Genomic DNA, 18,790 nt, shown 5'->3' with positions numbered 1-18,790 from the left:
CGAGATTTTGTTAATTGTAGCTCAGAAAATCTTATCTACAAAATTACCTGCCCTTGTCCTTTAGATTATGAGGTAAAGCTACCAGGGAGGAGTGGAGGAAGAGAATTCTTGAACATCTAGGCGACATTGCAAATAAAAGGGACAAACCTGTGTCCCGCCATGTTAGTTTGGAACATAGGGGAGAGATAAATTGTTTAAAGTTCACCGCTATAGAACTATTACAACCATCAATAAGAGGAGGGGACATTGATAGAATATTATTGCAGAAAGAATCCAGATGGATCTTTAAATTGGGGTCAGCTGCGCCAAACGGGCTAAATGAACAGCTGGACTACACATGCTTTATTTAAAATATGATCATTAAGTCTCTTAAAAATATACCTTTCCTTTCCCTTGCATAATATAATTGAGACTTGTTATATAGACATAATCACATACCATGTCTTTTTTTGTCATTAAATATCCGTAACACCATAGTCATATGATCAAAATATTGATAAAAGCACACACATCTTTCTCAATAATTGTATGTGCACTAACGTGGCATCTAAGCTATTAGACGTAGGGGGCCCCTTTGACACCCCCTCCTCTACGCGAGCACAGGGCTATACAGGACACAGCAAAAAGATTACTCTGCCGCACTATTCTCAGAATAAGCCAAACCGGAGCAGGCAACAGGATGAGATCCACACCACCCAATATAATGCAGTAAATACACAAAATCACTGCTCGAACGGTACTTAGCTACAGTCCCAGTTTCTTCAGAAAATGTCACTTCCCCCAGCACATAAGCGGGAGACAATTAGACCCAATGTTGCGCTTTATTCTCCTGGCCCCTGTAGTCAATACAGTGCATCGTCATCCAGATGCTGGCTCTCAGGTAGTTCCAGGTATCCAAACAGATTACCAAAATGATCAAAATACGGAAGTTGGCTCCACAGCACACAACTTATTTTATACCTACAAAGTATAAGGCAGATAAAAGCATATCAAAAGTAAAACAGCAAGCATGTGGCATGCAAAGTTCCGCCCTTTTGGCTTCTTCAGGGTAATACTGGGCGTGCATAAAGATCGAGTTTAAATAGCCATATATGTTGCAAATGACAAGCTCCATTTTGTTCTCCGAAACACATATATCCCAACATGCATGTCCAACAGATACATAAATGGGTTGCTTCTCATCTGATAAAATGAAAATATATATAGAAAGAAAAAAAAATGTATTAAAAAAATCCCATATATTAAAATATTGATAAAAGCACACACATCTTTCTCAATAATTGTATGTGCACTAACTTGCCATATACCTAGTGATAATAGTATTCCAACCAAGGAAAATGTACAAACCATAAAATGAAATATAAAGAAACTTTATATGCAATTAATTTTTCATACATTATGTCGTTATCCCTAATGTTTCTTATGTCCCACTATATGTTTTATTCCAAAATCCCCCATAATTTCAAAAGGACCTCGATACTAGCTCCAAAAGATAGCGACTAATCACAAAATATATAGCGATACTTTGAAGCATCCCACCCATAGTAGCCTGCAATCAGGGCCCGGTGGTTTCGACTACCCAATAGGAGAATGAGTGTATGATAATATAAAGCTACTCAATTCATTCAAAGAAAACTCATTGGTCGCTTGTCTTTGAAGCTCGCAATCGCAAGTCAGACTTGAGTATTTTGAACCAACTCGCCCATAGTAATCTTCAATCTGGGCTGGTAATTTCAACTACCAATAAATGTATGATACTATCTTCACTCCAAGCTACCCAATTCATTCAAAAAACTTTAATACAAGCTCCAATAGCTAGCAATCAATCCCAAGTTAGACAGTAGTATTTTGAAACATCCCAACCATAGTAACCTCCAATCAGGACCGGTGATTTCAAATAACCAACCCCACACTTGTAATCCCAATACTATTTAGTACTGGAGATGAATTTCGCTCACACAGAGCCCCAAGTGCTCTTTAAATGTGTGTGTCTAACCAGTTTAAAACTCACTGCTTCAACTCGTGGTGTTATGACTGCCGCCAACCCCTTTAAAGCAACAGCAGTGCTACTTTAAAGGACAGCAGTCATGAATACACAAATACACTATATAGATATGTAACGATTTCTTCTCCTCAATACCTCACCCACTATTAAACATCTGATCGTTATTTTTTTATTTTTTTTTATTTACTTCAAAATCAGAATTTAATCCTAATGGAAGTAACGTTTTTAACTGATAAATCCAAAAACTCTCCCTTTGGCTAATTTTCTTGGTGAAATCATCCCCCTCCAATGGTTCTCCACCAGCTTAATAGCAAAAAATGTGGTTCCTCTGGGATTTTTTCCATGTGTCTGAAGGTAATATGCAGATACACTGTGGTAGGGCTGAGCAATTATGACTAAATCAAACTCACGATTAATTGAACATGTAACCTCGATTACGATTATTGAATGATTATTTAGGTCACACGCCTTTTTGCATGCCACACCCCCTATTTGCATGCTACGCCATTAAATTAATATTCATCCCCTGAGCCTGCTGTATACTACTGTATATAATATACTTCCTGACACTGCCCCCACACAGTATATTGTACCCATAGTGCTTCACACACAGTAAAATGCCCCACAGCTGCCCCACACATTATAATGCCCCTATAACTGCCTCCACACAGTATAATGCCCTTATAGTTGCCCTCCTCACAGTGTAATGTCCCCATAGCTGCCCCCACACAGTATAATGCCCCAATAACTGTCCTCCACACTGTATAATGCCCCCATAGCGAACTTCCATGCAGACTAATGCCCCTATATTTGCCCTCACACAGTATAATGCCCCCACAGCTGCCCCCAGTAGTGCCTGATAAAAATAATAAAATACATACTCACCTAAACCCGTTCCAATGACAAGTGGAGGAGATCCATCTGTCCATTAAAGCCGTAGACACAAAAAGGTAGCATTATGTTAATAAAGACTTTTTAACCCCCTTAACGCCATCTGACGTACTATTACGTCACGGGCAATGGCCTGTTAACGCAAACTGATGTCCTATTATGGGTTAACAGGCCCCTGTGTCTACAGACACGTCTGCAGATACAGTTTTAAAGCTTAACGCTATCACTGCTGCAAGGCCAGAACCGGAGCTAGCCTCCTATCTGGCCGATTAACCCTTAGATGCAGCGCTCAAAAGCGAGCCCTGCATCTATGGGGTACTAGCATATCGGAATGTTCAGATGACTGCTTTGGCAACCGGAGGCCTAACAATGGCCTCCTGTCTGCCAAGTATGGAGGCCTGTTAGGCCCAGCCCGGAGACGGGGCCTGAAAGGCCTCCGATCGCAAAAAGATCAGCCGCGAGTTTCAGCTGTATGTTACAGCTGACATCCTGCTGTAACGGCAGGAAACTGAGCTAGCCCCACTCCCTGACATTATCCACTCAAAAGCGATCGCGGCATCTTCGTGATTGTAAACAAACGTGGGTAGTGCAATGCATTAGAATAAAGATCAGAGGTGCAGGCCTTCAAGTCCCCTAGTGGGATGAAAAAAAAAGTTAATAAAAATGTTGTACAGAAGTTTAAATATAAAAGTTCAATAAAATAAATATTTTATTTTTTTTTCCCCCGCACGGTTAACACTGCAAAAACAATATAAAAAATACAATGCCAGAATCACAATTTTTTGGTCACTACCCCTTCAAAACATAGAACGAAAAGTGATCAAAAAGTCGCATTTACCCCAAAACAGTACAAATAAAACCTAGAGCCCGTCACGCATAAAATAAGCCCTTACACAGCTTTTTTTTTAAATAAAAAAGTTATGGCTCTCAAAATATGGTGACACACAAAAAAAGTGATTTTATTGTTCAAACGCTGCAAAACATAAAAAAAAAAAACTATATACGTAACACCGTAATCGTCTCGACCCGCAGAATAAAGTAAAATTGTACTTTATAGCCCACGGTGAACACTGTAAAAAAAGAAGAAAAAACATTGTCAAAATTGCTTGTTCTTGGTCACCTTGCTTGCTAAAAAATGGAATAAAAAGTGTTAAAAAAAATCCCATGTACCCCAAATGAAAACTACAGATTATCCCGCAAGAAATAAGCCCTCACACAGCTCCATTGGTGAAAAAATGACTCTGAATATGACGACGCAAAATGTGCAGATAAGCAGATAAGATCGGGCACCATTTATCAGTGCAACACTGGCCACATATCTACGAATTATTATTTATTTACCCCATTATTTTACCCTCATATTATGCCCTCATGTACTCCGCCCAGATTACATATGCCCCCACATTATAAACTGAAATACCAGTAAAACTCCAAACAGAACTACTATCAAGCTAAATCTGCGCTCCAAAGGCCAAATGGCGCTCCCTCCCTTCTGAACCGTGCAGCGTGCCCAAACAGCAGTTTACATCCATATATATATCATCGCCATACCCGGGAGAACCCACTTAGCAGTTTACAAGGTGTTTTTCTTCAGTGGCACAAACGGGGCACAACATATTGTGCACTAAAATGGCATATCAGCGGAAAATTGCAATTTTCATTTTTCACCATCCGCCACGAATTAATTACTAATGAAAAAACACCTGTGGGGGCAAAATGCTCACTACACCCCTTAAGATGCCTTAAAGGGGTTGTCCACCTTTTGACAAAAGATGATCTATCCACCGGATAGGTCATCAGTATGTCATCGGTGGGTGTCCGACATCCAGACCCGGCACCGATAAGCCGCTCTGGCGGCCTGCGGGCACCGGATGTTGTGGCACATAATGCTATGTACGGAGCCCGGAAGCAGTTGACTCCGTACATAGCATAGCGGCCGTGCTGCAGTACTGCAGCTCAGCCGCTATTCCGTGGCCGGAGCTAACTGCTTCCGACTTGTACGTCCGGTGCACGGAGGCACCGGACCAGCTGATCTGTGCGGGGTCCGGATCCGGTGGATAGGTCATCTGTTGTCAGAAACTAGAAAACCCTTTTAAGGGGTGTAGTTTCCAAAATAAAGGTCACTACTTGGGGATTTGTTTTACTATTTGACCTCAGAGCAATGCAATTGTGGGTCAATGCTCTGAAAATCACCAAAATAGACCTCAAATGCGCATGTTGCTCTTCACTTGTGAGCCCTGTCATATGTCCAGGCAAATGATAAATACCTAGATAGGTGTAGTTTCCAAAATGGGGCCAGTTCTTGGGGGCATCCACTGTACTCTGGTACCTTATTGTTTTGCAAATGCGACATGGCACCCGAAAACGAATCCAGCAAAATCTACATGCAAAATAGCACTCCTGCCTTTGAGCCCTGCCGGGTGTCCAAACAGCAGTTTATGACTCCATATGGGGTATTTCTGTAATCAGGAGAAATTGCTTTACAAATGTTGGGGTGCCTTTTCTCCTTGATTTCTTGTGAAAATAAAAAAAATCAACTTTTTAGTGGAAAAAATGTTGATATTCATTTGTACGACCTAATTCCAATAAAATCCCACGTGGTTTCCACTTCAAAATCAGCGCAAAGAAACGCTGTGTGAACCGACCCTTAGAATTACCTTTTTCGACATAGAGTTTGTTAGAGTTTTTGGGGAGTACAACTCCTAAATATTTAATGTATGAGTGAGGCCAAGTAGGTTACATAGTTACATAGTATGGTTGAAAAACGACACATGTACATCAAGTTCAACCAAGGGATGGGAAAAGGGAAGGGAAACATTTCTACACATAGGAGCTAATATTTTTTTGTTCTAGGAAATTTTTTAACCCTTTTACAAAGCCATCTACAGTCCCTGCTGCGACCAGCTCCTGCGGTAGGCTATTCCATAGATTCACAGCTCTCACAGCAAAGAAGACTTGTCGCCTCTGCAGACTGAACCTTTTTTTTTCCAGACGGAGGGAGTGCCCCCTTGTCTTTTGAGGGGGTTTTACATGGAACATTATTTCACCATATTTTTTGTATGTGCCATTCATATATTTATATAAGTTAATCATGTCCCCCCTTAATCGTCTTTTTTCAAGGCTATATAGGTTTCATTATTTTAATCTTTCCTCATAACTTAGATTCTCCATGCCCCTTATTAGCTTTGTTGCTCTTCTTTGTATTTTTTCCAACTCCAGGGCATCCTTTCTATGAACTGGAGCCAAGAACTGAACTGCATATTCTAGATGAGGCCTCACTAATGCTTTGTAAAGTGGTAATATTACATCCCTGTCCCGCGAGTCCATGCTTCTTTTAATACACGACAATATCTTGCTGGCCTTTGAAGCAGCTGTTTGATATTGCATACTGTTATTTAGTTTATGACCTACAAGTACACCCAGATCCTTCTGAACAAGTGACTCTCCCAGTATAGCTCCCCCTAGGACATATGATGCATGCAGGTTGTTGGTACCCAGATGCATAACTTTACATTAAACTTCATTTGCCAAGTGGATGCCCAAAAACTTAGTGTGTTCATATCAGCTTGTAATTTACAAACATCGTCCATAGACTGAACAATACTACATAGCTTGGTGTCCTCTGCAAAAATAGAAATAGTGCTATTATTCACATCCTCTGTATCATTAATAAATAAGTTGAATAATAGTGGTCCCAGCACCAAACCCTGGGGTACACCACTAATAACCAGGGACCATTCATTGACCACAACTCTCTGGATACGGTCCTTGAGCCAATTCTCATTCCAATTACAAACTATACTTTCTAAACCTATAGTCCTTAATTTACCCATTAGACGTCTATGAGGAACAGTGTCTAATGCCTTTGCAAAGTCCAAAAACACTATATCCACAGCAGCCCCTCTGTCTAGGTTTCTACTCACCTCTTCATAAAAACAAATCTGGTTGGTTTGACAACTTCTGTCCTTATGTAAATCTGTGCTGGCTGTCACTTATGCTACTATTTTTTGTCACATAATCCTGTATATAGTCCCTCAATAGCCCCTCAAACATTTTCCCCATGATGGATGTTAAGGTTACTGGTCTATAATTACCCGGGGAAGACCTAGAGCCCTTTTTGAAAATAGGCACCACATTCGCCCTGCGCCAGACCCTTGGCACTATACCAGTCACTAGAGAATCTCCAAATATTATGAAGAGGGGGACAGAACTAACTGAACTAAGCTCTTTATGAACTCTAGGGTGTAACCCATCTGGTCCCGGGGCCTTGTGTACATTTATTGTAGTTAATTTAGCTTGGACCATATCTACATTCAGCCAATTCAGTATATCAACTGATCTCTTAACAGCACTGGCACCGGCTATATCAGCTTCTCTTTATTCTGTTGTATATGCAGAGCTAAAGAACCCATTTAGTAAATCTGCCTTTCTTGATCCCCTGTGACCAATTCCCCATTACCACTATTTAGGGGTCCTACATGTTCAGACCTTGGCTTTTTTGCATTTACATACTTGAAGAATTGTTTGGGATTTGTTTTACTATCCTTGGCCACCTACCTTTCATTTTGTATTTTTGCCGATTTTATTACCTTTTTACAGATTTTATTAACTGGTTGCCGACACAGGACGAGAATGATCGTCCTGAGCGGCGAGTACTTGGCGCATTAGGATGAGCATTCTCGTCATGTGTGACAGCCGTATCTGCGCGCGATCGAGAGCGGGGCAACGACTGTAATACACAGCCACGCCCCCGCTCTGACAGCAGAGAGGAGAGAAACCTTGAACGCCGCGATGAAAGCTGATCACGGCGTTCAAGGAGAGGGGACTGCACTTTGATCGCGTCACAGAAGATAACTGTGACGCGATCAAAGCCCACAACTCGTATGGGCAGACAGCCCAGGGTCCATTGAAGGACCCCAGGGCTGTCTGAAAATATTTCCTGTAGTTAGGGCAATCTGTACTCAGGCTAATGTACTGGCATATAGATCTATGCCAGTACATTACAGTTACAAAATAAAAATCAAAATGATAAATCCCTTTATGGGATTAAAAAAAAAAGTTAAATGAATGTAAAAAAAATTTAATGATAAATAAATAGTAAAAAAAATACACAGAAACACACATTTTTTATAATAAACTTTTTAAAATATAAGTCCCAAAACGTGAAATTATATAGACATATTTGGTATCGCCACGACCGTAACAACCTGTACAACAAATGTATAACATTATTTATGATGATCAGTGAAAAAATTAAAATTGCTTTTTTTCTACATTTTCGCCAAAATATAAATTTATAGAATTTAAACGATAATGTATTTGTACCAAAAAATGGTACCTACATAAAGTACAACTCGTCCCACAAAAAACAAAGTCTCATACAACTATGTCGTACAAAAAATAAAAGAGTTATGAGCGTCGGGATGCAAAGAGGGAAATCTAAAAAATCTGTCCTCCATGCCAAAATTGTCCGTATCCTTAAGTGGTTAAGCTCTTTATAATTTACATAGGCTACAGCTGTACCCTCAAATTTTTTTATATTGTTTTTTTTTTTACAAATTTATAGAATTAGAATTTTAGCGTCAGTTAGTTACAAACGGTTTTGTTTTTTGACTGAAGTTCATAACTTTTTTTTGTTGTTTTTACCATATTGCATTACAGTTGTAGTCTAAATTTACTGTTGTAAATTTTTATTATATTACAGTTTTTTCCCCTTAATACACTAGTATATCGTAGAGAAATAATTTGTTAGTGTCAGGTTGTCAGGATGTTTATTTGTTACTTTTATATTGGCATAATTTTATTTTTTTTAAGTTTTTTCAGTACATTTTAATCTTATTTATTTTAATCTTCTACTTTTCTTTCTCTTTTCTACTTCTCTTCTTTTAATGTTCTCGTTTTTACATTTACATCTGCTAACTTTACATCAATAGTTCCTTACTATTGCCAGATGATCATTGATTAGTGAAATTCTGAAATTTTTGTGTTTGCTAATTGGTGTGAGATTAGTCGTACGTTGGGCGGGGTCCATCCCCCGAGTCCCACGCGTCCCGGGCCACGCACTTACTGCCGCCATCACTACATATACTTACCTTTTCAGAGTCTGATCCTTTTCACCAATGGGCGCAGCACTGGCTCCTGACGGCGTTCAGCACCAAGACGTGGCATATTCGGCGCAGCTAACGTCCTGGCGTCAGGAGCCAGTGCTGCGTTCTGAAGTGAAGAGGACTCGACTCAGGAGCAAAGACTGGGTAAGTATAATATAATGCATACTGTCTGCTAGGGGGCCTGCAGAAAGTATGCATCTGGCAAAAAAAGTATTAGTGGTGAGAGCCTATAGCTCTAGCCGGGGATTCCAGCATCTTAAAGGGAACCTGTCACCAGCATTTGACCTATTAAACCAGCACTACCGAGTGGTAGTGGGTGAAAAATCATTTCTATATGACCTATAATTGTCTTCTTAGTCGGCTCTGTAGCTTTAGTATTCAGTGTTTTAGTGTTCCCACATCATATGCTAATGAGCATAAAAGAGTCAGATCTTCATTTGAAAAGAGTCAAATCTTCATTTGAAAAGAGTCATATCTTCATTCCTCAAGTCTTTCCAAGTTTTTCCGCCTCCTTACTTTTGGTGGACAGCTTCTCGCCTTTACCCAGCACACTAAATCCCGCGCTTGTGCATTTATGTTCTCTTATGGTGTGTGCGCACAAAGGAACACCGGATTATTACGATAAAAGGCGCAAAATGTTTGCAGACCGTTATTTGCAGTCGGAGGAGGAGTTTAGGAGAGGGGATAACGGCAATTAACTTTTGATAGCAGCGGCCAGTAAGGGATAAGTAAAGTTCAACAAGTGAAATGCTGGTGACAGGTTCCCTTTAAAGCCCCTAACATCACTGTCCATATATGAACAGTGATGCCAGGGGCTCCTCCTTAAGCGGTGCCCCCTCTCAGAGCGTGTCTATATTAAACACCACCTTTCTGTGTGAGCATTGACAAATGAGTGTTACGATTCCCCTTGTCAAAGGGCTGTTTCCCTACATACTGACGGTCTCCAACCATCGCTGACAGTATCACACATCCTCTTGACAATGGGAATGGTAACATGCATTTGTCTACATGCATTTGTCTATTAGACCTGGGTATACAAAGACTTTTTATAGAATACAAGGATTTCCTATAATGGACATGTCAGGAAAGGGGACAGATCTTCTTTAAATCAAATTACTCACAAGTGATGTCTTCTCTGATGGGAGTCGTTCTCTTTTCGTATCTTCTCCATCTTACACAGACCGCTATGGCGACTTCTCCTGATGACTACAGAGTTTCCTGATGAGAAATCTTTCCCCCTCGATTCTGCAGCCATTTTCAGTGTCTATAGCAACACAAAAATTCAGAAACTAAACACCCTAAATTGTTTTATATCCCAGACCAAACTCCTAAGCAAATTAAGAGCCCAGGCCCATACATTAACACCGACCAATAAATTCAGCCCCCAAGGGGTAACTAAACTTTTAAAAAACATTTGGTGTGTCATAGTGATATGTCAGAAGTTTTTATCGATGGGGTTCCGATCACTGGGACCCCCACCGCTAACTAAAACAAAGTGGCAGAAGTGCTCAGGTGAGCGTTGTTCCACTTCATTTCTGATAGTCTTTCCTTGGTGCGGTGTACGGACTCAGTCTTTCTATTGTGCCCGTATACTTCTTGCTCGGCTATCAGAGGAAAGATGATCAGAAACAATGTGGCTTATCACTCACCTGAGCGCTTCTGCCACTTTGTTTTAGCAATTGGTGGGGTCTCAGTGCCCGGACCCCCACCGATCAGAACTTTTGACATGTCACTATGACATGTCAATTTTTAAAAAAAAGTTTAGTTACCCTTTAAGCAGTCAGACACCCCTCCCCAGTGCTTCTGACTAACTTCTGAGTGCTCTATGGGAGGGTCTGAGCGTCTGACTCTTATGGGTCTTGGGGGGGGAAGGATTTATTCCCCCATAGAACCCTCAGCAGTCATTCAGACGCTCTGACCCCCCCCCCCCCCTTGCAGTAGGATAGCTACTGAGGGCTCTATGGGGGAGATTATACTGCAGGGGCGTTCTGAGCATTTGACTGACGCGGAGGCCTCTATAGGTGGGAAATAATTTCACACACAAAAATTTGAAAAGTAAGAACCCTATATACAAATCACACTAACACCACACACTATATATTCAAACCACACACTATATACACACACACTACACACACTATATAGTCTTACATTATACACACTATAAACTCTATAAACACAGCACACACTATATAGACTTACACTATATACACTACACACACTATATAGACTTACATTATACACACACGCTATATAGACTTACATTATACACACAGCACACACTATATAGACTTACACTATATACACTACACACACTATATAGACTTACATTATAAACACACACTATATAGACTTACATTATACAGACACTATATAGACTTACATTATACACACAGCACACACTATACACACACACTATATAGACTTACACTATATAGACTTACACTATATACACTACACACACTATATAGACTTACACTATATACACTATACACACACTATAGACGTACACTATATACACTATACACTATATACTTGCATTATACACACAGCACACACTATTTACACACTGTACAATATATACACGCATATTATATGCAATATACACACACTTACATTATATACACTTTATAGACTTATATTTAACGCACTATAAACTCTATACACACCACACACTATAAAGACTTACATTATACACACACACACACACACACACACACACACACACACACACACACACACACAATATACACTTAAACTGTATACACTATATAGACTTACATTATACACAGCACACACTATATAGACTTACATTATACACACACACTATATAGACTTACAGTATACACACACACCCACTATATACACCGGACACTCTATAGACTTACACTATGTTCCCTATATATATATACTCACCACACTTACCAGAGCCTCTTCCTCTGCGGTGCTTGGGCTCTGTCAGCTTCCAGGACCTTAATCATGTGACTATGATGTCACCACAGGTCCTTCATCTCCTAGTTGCAGTCTTGCCATTATCAGGCAGCTGCTGGAGGTTTAGACAGACGGCACAGTGCACAGCAGCACAGAGGAGCAGACTGTCAGAGAGACTACAGCACCTCCCATCACTATGTCTGACAGTCTTCTCTGTACCGCTGATGTGCTGTGCCGCCCGTCCCCTGTTCCCTGGCCGAAATGGACTTCCCCTTCACATGCCTCCCACCTCCTCCTCATCAGCCGGTGGGACAAATGACCACAACAGGCAGCAGCCCTGGATCGTTTTTTTTAAACTTATGTGTGGTTTGGGCAGCCATGGGCCCTCTAGGAGCCTGGGCGGCCGCCCGAACTGCCCATATGAGGATCCGCCACTGATGGACAGTGACATCAGTGGTTTCCCCATGGCATACCTCTTCAAGTAGCGCTCTGTTTGGGGAGTTCGGTCGACGTATCCCACTATATGCCTATACAGTGGGATACGTAGCTACCTTTCGTCAGAGGTATACGTCAGGACTCCTCCTGACATATACCTCCAACGGAAGGGTAAAACCCTGATGTGAACCAGGCCTTTAACACACTGTATACCACAGTTAATAGGTCTAATAATCACAGTTGATGCATATCAATTACATAAATGCTATATGCTGGCTGATTTTGCAATGCTTTATGAGATTTCAATGATTGTTCCAAATTTCTTTCCTAACTTAGGGCCCAGCCTCCTATCCCAGAGTGCTCTACAGCTAAATTCTAAATCAGAGGGGTCTTTCCAGTATTCATCAAGCTACCATAGCAACCAGACCCTTGCGTTGGGTGAAACATCAGCATTGCAGCTGCAGAGCCGCAGCAACCAAGTCAGATCTGCTATTCAGAGCTACAATCAAGTAAGTGGTCAAGCCCACAATCCTTACATTTTCACATTTATGTAGGGTACTGTATGTTCACACGTAGTGCAAACACTGCGGATTTTCCGCAACAGATTTATTTGTTGGAAAATCCGCAACGTATTACAGCATCAGCAAAATGGATTAGATATGAACAAATTTCATGCACCGAAAAACGTTCATAATTTGACCTGCAGTCAAGATGTCAATTTATACTTCAGAATTGCTGCTTTTCTGTTTGGATAGAATTTAATGGGGAGGTAAAACCTGAAACAGAAAATATCGCGACTCATAAAAAAAACTTTTAAAAAATAAATGAATAAAGAGGATGATACTTTTCCTGTTCTCCGTTGTCATAACAACATTTTCTTCTGTTCTTGTCCAGGCTGCCTACTGGGATGACGTTTCATCCCATGTGACTGCTGCAGCCAATAACAGGCTGCAGCGGTCACATAGGCTGCAGCGTCTTCCCAGGAGGCCGACCTGGATGAGAACAGAAGCGTCGCTATGGAGAATGGGGCAAGTATAAACATTTTGGTTTTTTCAACCACTATTATCCACAGTGGAGATTCCGCTCTAAATTTGGTGCAGTTCTTTGGAGAAAACAGCTCCTGAATTTCAGACGTAATGGCATGTTGCAGACGTTTTTTTTCGCAGCGTCCATTACGGACGTAATTGGAGCGGTTTTTCCATTGTGTCAATGGAAAACGTCTCCAATTACGTCTCAAGAAGTGACATGCACTTCTTTGACCCGGGCGTCTTTTTTACCCGCCGTCTTTTGACAGCGGCGCGTAAAAAAAATGACCGTCGGCACAGAACATCGTAAAGCCCATTCAAATGAATGGGCAGATGTTTGCCGGCGCATTGGAGCCATATTTTCGGACGTAATTCGAGGTCCATAAATAGGGTGTGTGAACCCAGCCTTACGCACCCTGTGTGAACATGGCCTTAAAGCCCAAAACAATATTGCTTTCAAACAATATGCACCCTAATCAGGTTAATATTCATTTTGATTGTGTAAGATCCATGTGATTGAGTAAATCCAAGACCAGTTCTGTTTTTTTTTGTGTTTGCTGTAAATAGTTTAGTTTATTTTTTTAGTATTCACAATTTTTTTTAAATTAATTTTCAAATATGAAAATACATTAGAAGAATGAAGTCACATTAATGACAAACATGTCGCCTTTAGTGACACAAAGGAAAAGAACAATCCAACGTAAAGGGAAAAAAACAATAATATGGTACAGCAAATTTACAGTGATGTCTTCATTGATGAATCCACATTATAAGCATGTAGAATAAATAGCATGAGTTATCATATAGTTGCGAACATCAAAATATACATAATAAAGTTTATCCGTAATTATGGCCATACCATATAACTGAACAAGAGGAATGATATCGGATGGGGAGATAAAAAAAGAAGGACGGGGGGGGCGGAAGGTGGCAGAGAGCCGTAAAGTTAGAACATCATGAGTATGCAGGATGTTGTAATTATATGGATAGGTACTTTTTCCATGTACCCCAAGTCTTACGAAATCTATCCTGTTTATCCATAAGTTTACTGGTAAGTTGGTCATTGACCATTATCCATGACAGTTTATTTTTAACAAGATCCAAAGGGATCGTAACTGTACGCGAAGACTCAGCAACGGCTAATTTGGCTGCTAACAGTATATACTGGACAGGTCTTTTGAGGTATTTAAATTGAGGTCAATGGTCCATTTAGTAAAGCAGTAAATATATCCACTGGTATAGAAATGTCGGTCAAGTATTGGATAAACTCAAATACCTCTACCCAGAATTTAAGCACTATAGGACAACCCCACCAAGTATGGAGGAGGTAACCCATATTGCCACAATGTCTAAAGCAACCACGGATCATAGGAAGGACAGATCTTAGATAATCTGGATGGACCATGTACCATCTAAACATAACTTTGTAACCTGCTTCAATTAATGATGTGTTAAATCACTGTCAGTAATTCTCAATTTCCAATAGTTTTCCCAAACATGTGTAGTTAAGATTATTGTGAAGAAATGCTAGCACAGGCTTCCAGTATCCGTAGTTTCAGTTGCTGCACATCTCGTATCTTCGCAGCATAGACAATTGCCTTCAGATGACCCCAAAGATAAAAGTCTAAGGGGGTCAGATCGGGAGGCATTTCTTCTGCGGTGTTGCTATCAGTGTGTGAAGAGTGGGAGAAGAGGGTTGCATTGACAATCCAACATAATGGACAGCACTTTGAACACATTTTATAAGTGGTCAGAAACTGGTAAATAACTCATGAAAGAATAAAGTAACGTTAAAACCAAGCACACCATTGTTTTTCTTGTGAAATTCTCGATAAGTCTGCTGTGTCACATGACCCTCTTCCCATTGAAAAAACTAAAGTTGGATACAAAATGGCCACCTTCAAAATGGCCGCCATGGTCAACACCCAGCTTGAAAAGTTTCCCCCCTCCCATATACTAATGTGCCACAAACAGGAAGTTAATATCACCAACCATTCCCATTTTATTTAGGTGTATCCATTTAAATGGCCCACCCTGTATTTAGCCATATTCAGTAGTCTTCACATTTATTTTTACAAAGGGCATGTAAGGGGAAGAAGTGAATGTAAGCTATGTAAGAGCATCTGCTGAATCGTGATATAACTTAGAATGCATGCAACTGGACAGAAGAATATATGTATAAAGAAATGATCAGTTACAAAAGATGTGATACACCTATATAGTGCATGTTTGCATATGGAATTACTTTATTATATTAGTATTTCATGTTTTTTTTTCTTTTCACAGAGCACAAGTAGCAAAGTAGCTCATTCATCCAGTACTGAGCCGTCCCAATCACATGCTGCCTCTCACTCAAGAGAATCTTTTGTGCCAAGCCATGGGAGTGCTTTTCATTTGCCCGATTCTCCACATTCTTCAACACTTTTTTATTCAAGTTCAACTTTGCCAGCACAGAGGGTTAGCTCTCCCTTATCAATGCAGCAAGTAGGCTCTCCAACTAAACTCCAGCGGGTGGGCTCCGCATCGGAAAGTACTGGCTATAATACCACGCAGAGAATTTCTTCTCCAAAACAATCTTCTAATCGCCTTGCCAAATCCTACAGTACCAGTTCACCTATCAATATAGTTGTATCATCAGCAGGTCCTTCTTCATCTGTACGGGTGACCTCTCCACCAACCATCCAGTCTACTATATCTTCGCCTTTACATCAGCTGAGTTCAGCAATTGGTTCATATGCCACTTTGTCACCTACAAAACGAGTAGTTCATTCCTCTGATCAGTACACCAAGCCTTCACAAGAACTATATGCCACAGCTACATTGCAGAGACCTGGCAGTTTGGCAGGTAATCCATCTTTATTCTGTATATTCATAATATCATAAGTGCATTAACCACCCAAGGATACAGCTAGTTTTGGCCTTGTGTACACAGCCCCACTTTTCAAAGTTGACGTGTCACTTTATGTAGGTGCATAAATGCATTTACTTATCCAAGTGATTCTGAGGTTGTTCTTTTGTAACACATTGTACTTTATGTTAAGCATAAAATTTGATCAATGCGTTCTGTGTTTGTGAAAAACACAAAAATGTATATAGAAGTTTTTTTTAAATGAGAGTTTATTTTCTTGTAAGACAGATAGTAATACCACACAGAGGAGTTACTAACTAGCATCTTCCATATGTCTACTTTTTTATGCCATTTTTTTTTAATAACCTTTTATCTTTTTAGGACATTAGGAGGCTTTTAAGTTTAATAGTCATTTTACACATTTTGTAAGAATTTTCAAAAACAATTTTTTTAGGGACAGAACAAGAAACTTGTGTGTATCTGTACCTTTTCCCCTTACTCCGTTCCTAGTTTGTTACCTCTGGTTCCTATATAGCCGGCTAAATTGTATTATTTACTGTTGAAACTAATAAATTGTACTATTTACTACTTACACTTAAGTCCTTCACACACCATAGGAGTAACACACAACCCTTATAATATATATATATATATATATATATATATATATATATATATATATATATATACAGTCCAATGGTAGATGAACACAGCACTCCAATGGTTTCCAGAAAATCAGGCCATGTGCTCGTTGCCTGGGGGTGAATCAATTCCCCAACATCCAATAGAAAGAAGCATAGAACACAGCAACGGCACCAGGACTTCAGAGTAGATGAAAGCAAAAGTGGATTTATTCACCTCAGTAAAGCAACATTTCGGTTCAACAGGAACTTGAGAAAGGTTCCTGTTGAACCGAAACGTTGCTTTACTGAGGTGAATAAATCCACTTTTGCTGTCATCTACTCTGAAGTCCTGGTGCCGTTGCTGTGTTCTATGCTTCTTTCTATTATATATATATATATATACACACACACTACCGGTCAAAAGTTTAGGGTCACTTAGAAATTTCCTTATTTTTGCAAGAAAAGCACAGTTTTTTTTCAATGAAGATAACATTAAATTAAATCAGAAATACACTCTTACATTGTTAGGGTATGTGCACACGATAGCTGCCTTTTACGTCTGAAATTATAGACTGTTTTCAGGAGAAAACAGCTCCGTCGTTTCAGACGTAAATGCTTCTCCTTGCATTTTGCGAGGCGTCATTGACGCCCGTAATCTTGAGCTGTTCTTCATTGAATTCAATGAAAAACGGCTCAAATTAAGTTTCAAAGAAGTGTCCTGCACTTCTTTGACGAGGCAGTCATTTTATGAGTCGTCGTTTGACAGCTGTCAAACGACGACACGTAAATGATAGGTCGTCGGCACAGTACGTCGGCAAACCCATTCAAATGAATGGGCAGATGTTTGCCGACGTATTGTAGCCGTATTTTCAGGCGTAAATCGAGGCATAATACGCCTCGTTTACACCTGAAAATAGGTCGTGTGAACCCAGCCTTAATGTGCTAAATGACTATTCTATCTGCAAACATCTGGTTTTTAATGCAATATCTACATAGGTGTATAGAGGCCCATTTCCAGCAACCATCACTCCAGTGTTCTAATGGTACATTGTGTTTGCTAACTGTATTAGAAGGCTAATGGATGATTAGAAAACACTTGAAAACCCTTGTGCAATTATGTTTGCACCGCTGTAAATAGTTTTGCTGTTTAGAGGAGCTATAAAACTGACCTTCCTTTGAGCTAGTTGAGAATCTGGAGCATTACATTTGTGGGTTCGATTAAACTCTCCAAATGGCTAGAAAAGGAGAGCTTTCATGTGAAACTCGACAGTCTATTCTTGTTCTTAGAAATGAAGGCTATTCCATGCGAGAAATTGCCAAGAAACTGAAGATTTCCTACAACGGTGTGTACTACTCCCTTTAGAGGACAGCACAAACAGGCTCTAACCAGAGTAGAAAGAGAATTGGGAGGCCCCGCTGCACAACTGAGCAACAAGACAAGTACATTAGAGTCTCTAGTTTGAGAAATAGACACCTCACAGGTCCTCAACTGGTCGCTTAATTAAATAGTACCCGCAAAACGCCAGTGTCAACGTCTACAGTGAAGAGACGACTCCGGGATGCTGGCCTTCAGGGCAGAGTGGCAAAGAAAAAGCCATATCTGAGACTGGCTAATAAAAGGAAAAGATTAATATGGGCAAAAGCACACAGACATTGGACAGAGGAAGATTGTAAAAAAGTGTTATGGACAGACGAATCGAAGTTTGAGGTGTTTGGATCACACAGAAGAACATTTGTGAGACGCAGAACAACTGAAAAGATGCTGGAAGAGTGCTTGGCGCCATCTGTCAAGCATGGTGGAGGTAATGTGATGGTCTGGGGTTGCTTTGGTGCTGGTAAAGTGGGAGATTTGTACAAGGTAAAAGGGATTTTGAATAAGGAAGGCTATCACTCCATTTTGCACCGCCATGCCATACCCTGTGGAC

The 18,790-nt window shown here is 40.2% G+C and overlaps 1 protein-coding gene across 4 annotated transcripts in view; it reads left to right on the top strand.

Moving 5' to 3' along the window:
• Positions 1-18,790, top strand: part of CTNND2 (catenin delta 2) — a 794,124-nt gene that overhangs the window by 162,885 nt on the left and 612,449 nt on the right. For all 4 annotated transcript variants that reach the window (XM_075826901.1, XM_075826902.1, XM_075826899.1 and 1 more), the window contains exons 6-7: positions 12,706-12,878; positions 15,681-16,239. In XM_075826901.1, the coding sequence (XP_075683016.1) occupies positions 12,706-12,878; positions 15,681-16,239 (732 nt within the window). The remainder of the gene's footprint in view (positions 1-12,705; positions 12,879-15,680; positions 16,240-18,790) is intronic.

The sequence above is a fragment of the Rhinoderma darwinii genome, chromosome 5 (genome assembly GCF_050947455.1).
Source record: "Rhinoderma darwinii isolate aRhiDar2 chromosome 5, aRhiDar2.hap1, whole genome shotgun sequence".
Taxonomy (NCBI): Eukaryota; Metazoa; Chordata; class Amphibia; order Anura; family Rhinodermatidae; genus Rhinoderma; species Rhinoderma darwinii.
Note: the sequence above shows the minus strand (reverse complement) of the source record. Positions and strands in the feature narration are given on the sequence as shown.